Consider the following 14,299-nt stretch of genomic DNA (forward strand, 5'->3'; position numbering starts at 1 on the left):
ATATATATATATATATACATGTATATATATATATATAGGGTGAGAAAACGTACTCGATCCTCGGATATTCAGAAAATGGAGCGCGACGTGAACGAGGGGTGTGAAAACGAATTAAATGGCAACGCTTTACCGGCTACGTGATGCAATCGGCGATCCGTGACGTAACTGACGATTGAATCGTCTTAATCAAGGGAGGAAAATGCAAGGAAAGATGCGAAACGTCGTGGTTACATCCCAGCCTATTATTACAACGAATTTCACGCGATGAGCGCGAGGGGGCATTTTCGCAACGCTGTCCCGCTTTTCGCAACGTTTACACCTCCGGAGAAGAGGACAATGGAATCCGCGGCTGCCTCGCGTTGCTCAAGTTTACGCGAAAAATCACGCTTCGAAATCACCACGCGCACAGCCTGTGTCTCACGGTCATATCTTTCAATGGCAGATTCTCGAGGCGATAACGAGTCGATTCTCTCCAGGAACAATTTTCACGATGTCCCAATTAATCCTAACAACGAAGTGGATAAACACCGAAATTTTCGAGAAATCTAAACTCAAAAGTTGCTTTTTAAATCTTTAAATTGTGATTCTCATTAACAATTCCATGTAATTTTATACATTTATATAAAAACAAATGTGCACATTCAAGTCTACATATTTTACGCTCTAATATTTCCTACTTCTTAAAGGAATATATTGTCATTCGTTTAGGCGGTCAAGTGTGCCAATAATATTCGTTGGCCTGATCACAAATTGCGTGCATTAAGATCGCCGCAGGGATTCGCGTTTCGAGTTTCGCCGCGCGCGCACCGTTCCGCTGTCACCCGCGAAGAATCCCGCAAAAACGGTTTCTCTCGCCGGCGTTCTTTTTCACGAGGCTCGTAATTTCATATTTATACTCGATCATTTGCATGGCGCGCACCACGTGTGCATGACCACGCCGCCGTCTAATTTATCACGTAGGATCACACGTACCGCCGACCGAATTTCCTTTCATCCACGCGCTTTCTCCCGTCGCCGTTCAAAAGCGCGCCTTCGCGGATTCTAAGCGCGAAGAATCGAATTTTCTTTCCTTCTCTTCCTTTACTTCGCAACGATAAGAGAGGCATCTGCGAGATGTATTACCGCGTAAAATAAAATACAAGATTTGCTTGAGGAAGCATAATTAATTGACTTTAACTAAGCTGTGTTAATAAATCAGGTTAACCGGATGCTTCGCGGCTAACCGTTAAATCTATACCGTAAATTTCTGCATATTCTTCGCGTTTATCATAGAGCTATGTTTGTCACAAACAACTTTTGCGGGGAATCGAAAGAATTACCTGATAAATTGGCGACAAATTACTGCGGCGATAGAGGAATTCATCAATGACAAGAAAAGAACGAACTGTGTTTTATTTATTCCGTCTTATACTTCCTCGTAGATATGCATGAATTTATGGGTCGGCTTGACGTAATCAAGCCAAGTTGGATGTCAATGATAATCGCGAGCGTCTCGAGCGTCGCCCGCACAGGAAGTGACAAAAAGCCGCGCACTTTCTCCCATCGTCACGCTTGTAGATTTTCCGATAAAATTGTAACGGTTTTTCACTCCCATCGCGGGAATTTCAGTTCGGAAAATTCCTCAACAATTATCCGGCGAGAGTAAGAAGTCCCAGTTTTAGACGCGAGGGTTCTCGTTAGCGCTGGTTAAGGCATCGCTTCCCTTTCCCATTTCCTTCACCTATTTCTCACAATTCGTAATCTTCATCTGATATTATAGTTTCCACAGATGAGAGCAAAACCAATCAGATAACCGAGACCTTCCATGAGGAAATGATGATATCAACTTTCTAATTTCCGATTCTTTAAAAAGAGGAATCTAACGAGAATAATCGAGGAAAGTACCAAAACTGACGTAAGTATGGTAAAACCCATGGACATACCCATGTTTCTCGGCTGTAAAGTATCGAACTCTGTCGATAAAATAGTAGTTTCAGCTGAAGTGGCACTTCCTACTTGCAACATATTCAGTTGTATTATTGTAGCGTCGTTTGATTTTTTTTGTGTTAAAGTCATCATGGATATGTCGATTTTGGAATCCAATTTCTGGAACCGTCAATTCTCACCCATGTTAAAAAACAATTATTTGCAAGGAAATATGTAACAATTTCCACAAATATTCCCTATCGCATACTTTAGGAAATTTAGAGAAGCGTTGCTTCGCATCAGTTTAAATTTCCACACCTTCAACAGGGTTTCAGAGCCCAAAAACAAAACGGTGTGTCGGTTTTGTTGCCTCCCCTCCGATAATAAAATCTAACCGACAACCTCGCGCTCGGAGAGGCGCTCGAAGTTCGTCGACGTCCCGGCGGTTCTCCGGCCGAGGACCTCGGGAGGAGAACGCCGTCCTTCGGCGCAATCTGCCGCGCGGATCGCTCGCGAGGAGAAACCGTGACTTACCGGAGGTGAGCGACATCGTTTGCTGTCTCCGCGACCTGGAGTTGTCTCGTTTGCCGGCGGCCGATTGCGAGCCGGAGACTTGGAGGCCCGGCGCGCTGACGGCGCGTTTTGGCCCGCCGATCGCGCCGGGCACGTTGCTGTTCCTGGCGAAGCCGGGCGGCCGATAACGGGCGGACTTGACGCCGCTGTGCTGCGGCAGGAAGTGGTAGACGCTGTGGGCCTTGTGCATCGGCGAGGACGACGACGACGCGGACGACGCCGACGCCGACGTCGCGGTCAGACCGGCCGGCACGCTCGACGCCGGCAGACGCGGCAGCGAGTTGGTCGCCGCAGAGATCGCGGACTGCATGCCACGTGGAAGAGTCGTCGCGCGTGACTCGCCGCCTCCGTACTCCAGCTCGTCCTCGGTGTCCTCGTCGCCGGCGGATGCACCTGTAGCGACGCGATCGACGATTAGTCTTAGGACGCTCCGCGAGTATCAATCGATCGATCGCGCCAATCCGTCTACCGTTTCAACGGGGGGACTTGCACGTTTACTGTCACCACGATTGTCCGTTGAGCGCGCGTAAGCTTAACTGATTTAGCGACATAGGATTACCATAGATTAATCAATTTAATGTGAATGCAAATGTGACAAATAAATATGCAATTGTGCGTGAAAGAGTCAATATCAAATCAAGACACGCATTCTCACGTATTAAGCATGAATATGTAATTTTATACGAGGATAAAACTTGCTTACACGAAGAAATTCTACGTAGCTCAACGAAAAATATCGTATTCTCGTTCGAGAGTAATTTTTACGAGAGGAGAAAATATCGGACGGAAAGAACGATACCATCAAACTGATGTAACTTTTGATTCGAAGATATCGTTCTTCTTATCCAATATATTTCGCTCTCAGTTCGTTAGACGAATTATTCTTGAGTAACAAGAATATGATACTTTTTTTGTGAAACTATATGCAATTTCTTTATATGTAAACAAGTTTTATCTTCATATGAAATTATATGTTCCTACTTACATATGAGAATCTTGAATCTATACCACTCTTTTTCTCCGCGTGGAGAGGCGCCCGCGTACATTACAGCTTTCACCCCTCACCCCTCGTTTCATCTTCTCTCTATGGGCCGTAAAAGCAATTTTTTTCGAATGTAATTAATTATACCTCATATGGAAGCTAATGAGACGCGGTATATAGTAGTATCACAGCGGCGATGACGGCATATTCAACGCGTTGATTCCCCGACGATTGTAGCGAGAGATGAGTCGCGATATCGTATCGCGCTTTAGATGATGACGAGCGCGATCGTGACGCGCGATCTCGCGCTGATATCGTTTTCGCAGGATGAAATATTTGCCGGCTTAGAAATCGCGCACCGAGAGAGAGAGAGAGAGAGAGAGAGAGAGAGAGATGCGCCTTATCTGCCGTATCGATTTATTTCTTCTTGCGCACAATACTGGGACCGGGAAGATGATCATTCGTTGATGCGCGTACGTCGTCAACGTGCGCATCGTTTATTCATGAGTATTATGTATTCATAAGTTGTTATCCGTTCGTGCTCGGCGACGGGATCCGAGGGAGAGGCAAAGAAGAAAACGATTCCGTAGAAAGGAAGCTATAAATAAGCGTTTAGCAATTCTCTTTTCTCCTCTCGCACACACGCGTGTTAGAAACCGCGGCGCCCGTTCGACTCGTGATCATTTTTGAGACGCGCCCGTTTTTCTCCAGCCAAGTATTTTCGACACACATACACACACGATAGAAATATCTCTTAATTGACAGTCAGTCGGTCGACGATACACGAAAGAACCCCGCCGTGCGCCGTTCGCGCGACGCCGCGCCTCCTCGCGTAATTTTGCCGATTACAATCGGCCGACTCATGTTTACTTATTCGACACGCGGCTAAGTAAAACACAGAATCGGGATCGCGTGCCGCCGCGCGCAGAAGAATGTACCAGCGCGAGGGCGCGGCTTTCACGCTTCCTAATTCTCCAGTCTACGTCTTAATTTACCAATAAGTACAATTAAATCAAAGAGCCGCGGCGAGTACGTGCGTGCGTGCTTGCGCTCGCTCGCTTGTTCATTCAACATCAAATCCAACTCCGCCATTATCGGAACCGATCCGACCGTGGCGCGCGTCCGCTCGCGCCGCGGTAATAATTGCGAAAAGAGAGATAGAGAGAGAGAGAGAGAGAGAGAGGAGAAAAAACGAGGGAAAGAAGAAGACGAAGAAATACGCATTCAAGAGCTCCGTGAAGAGAAGGGGATCGAGAAGTAACGCCAATTACTGCGCGCCGTTTCCGCGATGTAATACGACTGCTCCGCGCGGAGGGACGCCACGCGGACGGTCACGCTCGAGTCGCCTCACCTGACTCCCCCCTGGTGTTGGCGTCCGGAACGGAGGATCTCCTGCGGTTACTCCAGATCCTCTCCTCGATGGAGCCGCCGCTGCAGCCGCCGCCGCCGGCGACGGTTGCGCCACCGCTTACTCCGCCGCCACCGCCGCCGCCGATCGAGCCGCAGCTCCTCACTCTGTCCAGCTGCTCCCTGGAGAAGCTCTTGGGGTTGAAGAGCAGGTCGCCGGCGCTGCGACGCTTCGCCGCCATCGCCAAGGCACTGGCACTGGCACTAGCACTGCCACTGACGTCACCGGAGCACGCCAACAGGCTCAGCTTCGTCCTGGAGTCGGCCGCCATCAGGGCGGACTCGAAGCTGCCGCGCCAGGAGAACCTCTCGTAGTCGCTCGCCTCGCGTTCCTCGCCCTCTTGACCGGTCGAGGCCGCCGGGTGGCTGTTGATCAGCAGCAGCGGGTCGTGCGACTTGGACCTGGGCAGCTGCAGGTGGGCCGACGAGGGCGCGTTGGTGGAGTCCGACGTGGAGTCGTCGTCCTCGGTGGTCGACGCCGAGGACGGGGTGCGGTGGTGTTGGGAGTACCGTCGCCAGGAGGTGCCGCTGGAGTGATGCTGCGCCGCCGGCCCGCCCTCGGAGACCTCGTGCATCAGCGCTACCAGCCGGCTGCCGATGTGGTGCATCACCTTGGCGATCAACGGCGGGCTGCTGTGCGGCGTGGAGTTGGCGTCCGAGCTCACACCGTCGCCCGCCATCTTGGTGAAGCTCTGCACCAGCTTCTGGTAGACGAAGGCGGTGTCCCTGCCGAGGCAGGCGGGCTGCGGCGAATCGCCCGGCAGGCCTTTCACGTGGTCCCTGTCCTTGTCCGAAAGAGCGCCACCACCGCCGTCGGCGGAAGTGGTGTCGAATTTGCTGATGATCTGCTGGCAGCTCTGCGAGATCTGCTCCTGCAGAGCCGAACGGCGACCGCCGGCTGCGGCGCCCTCCAAATCCGAGCTGGTGTAGTCCGAGCTGTCGTACGAGTCCGACCACGTGTCCTCCGAGCTGAGGTACTCGACGATCTCGCGCACCTGCTCGTCGCGTATACCCGGCACCGTCTTCATCAGCCGCGTTAGCTCGTTCTCGAAGTACACCAGCTGCGGCGGCTTCGTGCGGTTCTGCGCGCACAGCCGCGCCTTCGACGCGTAACCGGTCAGCCGGGGACTCGGCGCCGGCGAGGCGCCGCTCGAGTTCGTCGCGTTCTGCCCGTTCGAGTTGGCCACCATCGTCTTGAAGAACTGCCGCATCTTCGACATCATGAGATTCGTCTCCTCGTCGCTGGACCAGTTGTTGAAGCTGTCCTTGCGCGAGAGCGAGGCGTTCGCCAGGTGCGGCAGGCTCGCGGCGTGATTCACCGGGTGCTTCGCGAGGTTGCTCCTGTCCGCTACGGCGACGCCCTCGGCGACGTTCGGACCGGGAAGGTGATCGCTGGTCTTGCTCAGCGAGCGCTCCGCGCCGCTCGCCTCGTGGTCGACCTCGGGACTGCTCGGCTGATTGCCCTCATCCGGGAGTTTCTGATGCTGCAGGAGATCGTCGCAGCTGCCGACGAAGCCGGAGTCCCTCGACTGTTGCTTCGAACGTTGCCCGTAGCTCACCGAGTCTCCCGAGGTCACCTGGACGTTCCTCGAGGAGTCCATCTGGGACGACGAGACGTTCGACGTGTTGGTCAGGGTGGACGGCGACGAGGACGAGGACAAGACCGACTCCGGTTGCGGGGTCTTCGCTCTGTCCGAGTCCTCCGAGTTCATCGCCTCGTTGTCGTTCTCCACCACCACCTCGCTCATAAGCGCCATTTCCCGGTTCGGCTCCGGCGTCTTGTTGCGATCGTCGGGAACGCGAGGGCTCTGAGTGCCCAGGTTCCGTGGTTTCTTCTTCTTGCGTTTCACCGTGTCGAACTGGCCGTCCGTGCCGAATGCGGCGGTCTGGCCGTCCTCGGTGCCGTCGGTCTCCGTGGACGAGCCCTCGGACTGAGTCTCCTGCGCGTCCTGGTTCAGGCTCAGGTCCTGCAGCGAGTTCTGCGAGCTTAGATTCTGCGAGCTCTGCGTGAGAGCCAACAGGTTGTCCAGCGAGGAGCTGTGAGACCTGCCGGTACCTCGCGCTCGGACCAATTTCTTCCTCCTCTGCGCCTCCGGACTGGGTCTACCCTCCGAGTCGCTGCCCACCGAGCCGTCCGAGTCTCTCCTGTCTTGGTCGAAGCCGAGGAACTCCGAGAGGTAATACTTCTCCAGCCTAGAAGAGTTCAGGAAGCTGTCGCCGGAGTTGCTTCTGTCTTGGCTTTGGCCGCCGCCGTTCGCCTCGTCCTGTCCCAGCGACTCCAGTCCCTCCGAGTATATCGAGGACGTCTCCGACAAGCTGTCGACCTCGCGCGAACCCATGCTGGAATTGTTGCCGTCGCCGCCCAGGCCGAAGAAGAAATACTTCTCCAGCTCGGAAGCGGAGGGCGGTCGCGGCTTCTTCGAAGGACTGCCCGCGGCCAAACTGCCGGGCTCCGTCTCGCTCTCTTCGCAGGACTCCTCGACGATGGTGTGCAGAGTGAAGTCGATCGCCTGTCTGCGATAGCCGCGCAGCTCTTCCTCCCGGTCACCGAAGTTGTTGGCTTCATCTTCCGAGCTCTCCTCCGTGGCGGTGGTGGCGCCAGGCTCGTCCTCGTCGTGCGACACCTCCTCCACCCAGGAATCGTCGTCGGCGAGACCCTCCTCGAGTATGATGACGCCGCCGCCACTGGCCGCCGAATTGTCGTCGCTGGACTGCGACGAGGCACGTGGACGCGCGCCATCGCGATTCTCCGCGGACGCTGCGCGTTCCCTCGCACCTCCGTCTTCCGCGCTCTCCGCCCGGCAATTACCGTACCTCGACGTGTTGTTCACGTTGTTCTTCACGGACACGTCGTCGCTTTCACTGGCACTGCCCACACTCAGACCACTGTCCGCCTCGGGTTCAGACTGATGGCTCGCCGTAACGACGGCCGTCGCGGCCGGTAGCCTCTTCACCATCAACGGCCTGCGAGGACCCTGGCCGTTCTTGCGCGGCGGCTGCTCGCCCGCAGCTTCCAGCGCCAGCTGGAAATAACCAGCCAGACCCTGTCCGGCCGAGTGGATCTCATCCGGCTGCAGCAGCGTGGTGGTGTCCGAGGTGACGACGCTCACCGGCTGGTACGAGGCCTCCTGGGTGATCATCACGAGGCTCCTGTACTTGTTGCTGTTGTTATTGTTGTTGTTGCACGCCACCGAGGGAAAGTGCTGGGCGTCTCTGGCAGGATCCTTGGCCGACGCGTCAGCTGGGAATCCATTCTCCTTACGAGTGCACGGGCGTCGCTCGACTGAGCGAAACCGTGTCGCTCCCCCCTCCGCGAGGCTCTCACCACTACCACCACCACCACCACCGTTACCGTCACTGCCACTTCCTCCCACCTGACCACCGGCACCGACGGTCGCGATCTCGCCTCTCACCGGGCCGTCGTCATGCGCACTGTCCACCTTGCCGACACCCTCCGCACTCCTCCTCGACGTCTCCTGAGTCTTGCTGGGTAGCGCGTCGCCCACGTCGGCGATTCCTACTACCAGCTCTCCCGTCGTCGTCGTCGTAGGGTCGTTGTCTTCCGCGCCATCTTGCCGCTCTGTTCTTCCGGCGCGACGACGCGTGACCGGCTGATCGCCGTCTTCGTCATCGTTGTCCTTCCCGCCGATCATCGACTCCACCGTCGTCGTCGTGACAACCGCGGCGTCGATCGAATTCTGATCCGGAGACCACCCGGCGATCGTTCCCGCGTTCCGCTTGGCACCGCTCTTCGTCATCGTTCGCGTGACTGCCGAGCTCCCTTTGTCATCCTGATCAGATCCGTGGAGATGGTAGCCATTCGCCCGGACAACCTCTCCCTCCGTCTTCTCCCTGGCGAGCCGGTGCAGCAGCTCGCCGTTGACCGCGGCGACCTCGTTGCCCAAGTCGAACGAGGACGACACCGTGGTCAGCTCGTACTCGTGCAGCTCGTCGCTGCTCACCTCGCTGCCCGTGGTGTTGCTTTCGTTGCCGATGGAACTGTCGACGGACGCGTCGCCGACAGCGACGTCGCGATGATCCGCCGCCGATAAAAGCAACTTATCTCCCCGGCGATCGTCGTAGTTTCTGACACGCGATCGCGCGCACCACTGCTCGTTATCGAAGAGCGAGGTGACGCGGCCTCTGTTTTCACAGTCGGTAGCGTCCTTGGGGAGCAGCTCGTCGGAGATCTCGAGGGAATCCGGGACGATGGTGGGGTCCCAAGCGTCGCTCGAGGGCGACTTCGGCTCGAGCTGATCGTCCTGCGAAACCACCTCCGGTGTCCTGGAGCGATCGTTGCGCCTCAGCGTGTCCGCCGTCTTCGGGACGAGAGTCTCGAGATCCCTCGCGAACGACGCCACCGGTGGATCGATGCTGTCCGGGTCGAGCGTCCTGATGGACCTCAGCTCGATTCGATTGCCGGAACAGTCGTTGTCGTCCGCCAGGTACATCTCCTCGGGGATGGACCGGTGCTGCAGCAGAAGAGGGAGCCTCTTGTCGCCGTTGCCGCGACTTTTCCGTCTGTCGCTCGAGTTGCCGACGTGCTCGCCCAACGACAACCTGGCGTCGCCTTCGGGCTCGTGGATCCTGGAACGAGCCGCTCCCAGTTCGTCCCTGCTGTTCTCCTTGCGCTCGTTCTCCACGAGAGCGTCCTCCTCGTTCAGCAGCCTCACGTGCTGCAGCACCACCGGCTCCTCCTCGGGGATCGCGATGACGCGCTTCAGGGTAACACCGCCCTCCGCCGCCGAGTCCGAGTCGTCGTCCTCCTCATTGTCCTCGATGTCGTTGTCGCTGGTGAGCGAGTCATCGTTCACCACGAACACCCTGGAGAAGCGATGCGAGCTGGAGTCGTCCTCCAGGTCGCTGCTGTCCGCCGATGAGCGGCCGGACGAGCTGCCGGAGTCCTCTCGCGAGTGCTGGTACATCCTCTCCGCGCTCCTGTCGAAGGACGAAGACAGCGAATCCTCGCAGGCGGCCTCCACCTCGCTCGCTTCTACCTCCTCCGCGTCTTCATCGCCTTCCTCGCACTCCGCTTCGATGTTCTCTGTCTCGTTCGGTCTCGCTTTATTCTTCGCGACAGGGGAACCAATGGGCTCGCTGGTCTCCTTCGCCGACAAGTTCTCCTCGGTCTTCAACGGCTCTTCCGCTTTCGACGCGACCTTCGCGTCGTCCCTCGCGTCTTGCCCGTTGCTGGACGTCGAACGTTGCTGCTGAGGCGACGACTCGTAATTCGCCGAGGGCGCCGTGGTCTCCGTTATCGGCCCGTACAGTCTCGGGGTCATCACCTGATCCGGTCGGAAGGTGCAGGTGGTCGGATCAAAGACGCCGGTCAGCCGGGGATCCAGACGGGCGCCATGAAGGGGCTGGTTGAAGCGAGGATGCCAGGCGAACCAGGGCGCCGCAGGATCGCCTCGCAGCCTCAGAGTTCCCGGCTCGGCATGGCCGTCGCGGCTTATCATGGATGACGCGGCCGCCGCGAAGTCGCCGGTCCACAGAGCCGCCGGTACCGGCACCGGGTACGGAACCGGGACCGGTATGGGCACCGGCACCGGGAGTACGTTCGCGCTACGGGAACCGCCACAAGCCTGGATACAACGACAAGATGATGGCTCGCGACTGCGATACTGTCTCTTCGATTTCACATTCGAAGTTTTCGAATTTCTTATCATATTCTCGCACGCGTTCTTCATTTATTTCATCTGTTTTCATCTTATTTATCGTCGCAACAAGGTACTTTTTTTACTTGAACTTTTTTTAATTGAAGTCAAGTTTAGTCGAAGCTGACTCAATACACAATTTCTTACCGGTTTCTTATAGTTTCATTTACGAATTTTTGATCGTTATTCTTGCGTATATATTACTGTGCTCGGTAAAATGTTTTCTCTGTGAATTTCTTTCTTCCTCATTTTATAGCGTTATTTCTTTGCTATTATTTTGCTGTTGTGAAGAGCTCGACCGTGGCTAAAGGCATTTTCAAATTTTTCGAAATAACTATAGAAAAAAAACTCAAGTCCAACAAAATAAATAACAAAATTAATACTTCGTTTGCTTCGTCTTGGAATTTTTATTAAAACCACGCATGAAAATTCATGGGCTCATTTGGCGCTATTAAAGTATTAAAATATGTACAATCTCTCCTGGAAACACATTATAATTTAAAGTCTTTTTTCTCATAAAAGCTGCCCTACTTATAGAAACTGTCAACGAAAATGGACTAACAGTTCGAGAACCGACAATAACCATTCGCGCTACATAGTCGTTTATCGATCATCGTAATCAGCATGAGGCGTCGCTCGATACGAGTATCCGTGTACAGCTTATTGACAAAGTGTGGCCGTGAATTCCGCATTGCCACGCGACTCTCTTTGCTAGTAGAACGTGAATGATTAATTTCGCTGGTAATGTGTTTGTCAAACGGATGCAGCGAGCGGCACCCGAGTCGCGGTCACACGAGTCGTGTTCAACGGCAATTTTATACGTTCCCGGTAATGTACGTTGTATGAACAATTTTATGAACAATTTTCTAAAGATCCTGAAATCTCGAAATTTCGCAATTTCGAAATTGCAGAATCTTAAGGTCGCGGATCTCAGGATCGAGGGTATCAGAACCTCAAAATCATAGAAATTCAAAATTTTTTAATTTCCATCTCGATAAAATAAGTAGAGGAAAAGATGGTATTGTGGCGTCTCATTTATATTTTATACAATAATTTTCTTAATAATCACTATTTTAAACTGAATACTTAACGATTACACTCGTCAAAATATCGTTCAATCGATTCTAGACTCAAAATTATGAAATATTTGTTACTCAGGATGTTATTTATCAAAATGTGATGACACTACTTAAGGAATCGAAAAGGAGCAGGGACTCAAGGAGTGACAATGCGGCCATTCACTAAAATAGATTAAAATTTGGTTTCGTTTAAAAATCACACAGTTTTGTTACAAATTTACATATTTATTCAAAATAAACTCTCTTACGGGATTTTTCACGTAGATATTGACTTATTTGCCAGAAGGTAGATATAAACTGTCAAAAGGACAATTTCGACGAAACGAATAGACTTTTAAACTGAATCTAAATTATCGAATAACTACCCCGACATGAAAATCTCGCAAAAGAGGCCGTATTAAATGTATTTTAGTGTGTGTGTGGGGGGGGGGGGCAAATTAGCAAAAATCTCGTGTTATTGTGTATTGACATATTAGCGTTGCAGTATAAATGATTCTACAAATAATCGTTAAAATTCGTCACCTAATTAACGGAGACATTAAAGGGCCCACAATACTATCTCCTCCTCGAGAAAAGATAAGTTATTGAATGTTATCTCGGCATTTCGAAATCTCGGGGAATCGGTGAAACAACTTGAAGTTTCGGGAACTCCGTACTTATCCGCTCGGTTTGCGACGCACCTGATAATTCGACAATGAAATCGCGGTGATATACCTGACAGGCGGCCGAGCCGCGTCCCGGACAGCAGCTCCAGTCTTGAGCGACGCCGTGGTCCGCGCCGACGTGGTTACCGGCGCCGATGGCGATCGCTGGCAGCGGCAGGCTGCCGCTGTCGTAGTAGTCCCAGTCGCAGTCCTCGAGCGACTGTGCGTGGCCGCCGTTGCGGGGCAGCCCGTTCAGGTAGGACGAGCTCGAGCAGCTGCTGTCCGCGTCGTCCTCCTCGCGGCCGGACGACGAATCCGAGCTGATGAACACCAGTCGCCTGTAGTCCACCGCTGGTGGCTGTTCCTGGCCCTGGCAGCCGCCAGACGGATTGGGACTACGGTGTCGACCGCGTCCCCCGATCAGATGCAACGTCTGCAGGCTCTGCAAGTCCTCCGTCCCGCAGCAGGACCTCGCGTGCGATCTCCCGCGTCGTCGAGAACCTTTTCCAACAAACAAGCCAGCTTTCTTCATTCAGCGCTCTACTAAGTCCCGTTATCGCCGGCGCTGATGATTCAGCACCCGGTCTAGATAAGATCGGCGGGATAATCGATATAATCGAGGCATCGGGATTTTCCGATAAACCTCTCCAATCAGCTCGATCGGGAGTAGTTGGTAGTCGTTATCGCTCTTATCGATTAGACACACTCGATGCTTCAATCGCTCGAATTGGAAATGGCGTGAGCTTCGAAGTTTCGCTGGGATACACTGAGGCACTACCGCGAGGTAGTCGGCGAAGGGACGCAGGGCGGCTTGTAATGAACTCCGTTGGTATCGACTGTAATTTGAAATTCCGCCTGTCGCATCGCCGGGTACGGTGATTCAGTGAAGAGCCCGGGTTCAGACCGACAGCGGGGGATAGAACGCGGTCGTATGTAACGGAGCGTGCGCATCCCCTCGCGCAGCGCCTCTCATTTAAACCGGAGGCGGAGTGGACAAATTACGACGCTGTTAGAAGCTGCTGCTGGTGGATGCGCGTTGAGAGAAAAAAAAGGAAAAAAAAACGTATATTCGCTAATGTCTCTCCCGGCTGCGGTCTAACTCGTGGAATGTTACGAGCGTGTCCGCTCGCACAGCGCTAACGAACCGCGCCGGCGAACTCGGACTTCCGACGGTTACAGCCGCGAGGCACGGCATCGGGGCACGCGCCGATTCACGGATTCGCTCTCGGTAGTTGATGGGGGAAACGCGATGTGTCGTGCGTGAACTTTCTTTGGGATTACACGGGCCGTGTTATACCGAGGGTTCAACTAAATCTATGCCTGTCCTCGCCGAGGATTAACCCGTGACGTCGAAATGGGGCGGAATTTAAGAAGTAAATAGCACCAGGGCGTATAGCATTCTCTTCATTATTTAATATAATAGTACATTTTTATCGGATTTTATTCATTACACAACGGTATTAATCAATTCGTGTTTCTTCATTATTTAACATAATAGTAAATTTTTATATGATTTTTATTCACCACATAATGTATTAATCAATTCGTGCTTAACAACCCTTTCCCTTTGACTTTTGCTTCTACATTCCTTTTAATACTCAAACTACGAGAATTTAATATTAAAATGATAAATCTTTCGCATCCAATATTTAATGAATTAAACTGAGGGTGGAAAACGCTTCGTGCATTGCGAATTTCATGATCGAGGAAAAATATATTCTAAGCTTGCGAGCTTGTTGAAGACAGCCAGGATTTTGAAAACAAATCTCGAGATTACGCTGGAATTAACGATCAAATTGCAATTTCTCGAGAGCAGAAATGAAAGAAAAGACATTTCGAAACTGCCGTAAAAGCCATTCGTCGCGATTTTCTGTTTCTTTCGAGCGGAAGACGTGTCTCGACGCGGGCAATAAACAAATGATAGTCGACGTTAACGGCGTACTAATAGCAGCGGCGATAGGAAAACGGGATAATGAGCAGTGCATTGCGTCGCAAGACGGTTTCTTTGTCGTCACTCGGCTTACGCGTGCATCAGGGGGGGGGGGGGGGGGG

At 53.1% G+C, this 14,299-nt stretch overlaps 1 protein-coding gene across 2 annotated transcripts in view; it reads right to left on the reverse strand.

The window, feature by feature from the left end:
* LOC106748849 overlaps positions 1 to 14,299 on the reverse strand; it is a 67,396-nt gene that overhangs the window by 21,143 nt on the left and 31,954 nt on the right. For both annotated transcript variants that reach the window (XM_014627738.1, XM_014627739.1), the window contains 3 exons: positions 12,318 to 12,748; positions 4,812 to 10,452; positions 2,440 to 2,871 (listed from right to left, as the gene is read on the reverse strand). In XM_014627738.1, coding sequence (XP_014483224.1) covers positions 2,440 to 2,871; positions 4,812 to 10,452; positions 12,318 to 12,748 — 6,504 coding nt within the window. The remainder of the gene's footprint in view (positions 1 to 2,439; positions 2,872 to 4,811; positions 10,453 to 12,317; positions 12,749 to 14,299) is intronic.

This window comes from Dinoponera quadriceps, unplaced genomic scaffold, assembly GCF_001313825.1.
Source record: "Dinoponera quadriceps isolate SergipeBrazil2010 unplaced genomic scaffold, ASM131382v1 scaffold1889, whole genome shotgun sequence".
Classification (NCBI taxonomy): domain Eukaryota; kingdom Metazoa; phylum Arthropoda; class Insecta; order Hymenoptera; family Formicidae; genus Dinoponera; species Dinoponera quadriceps.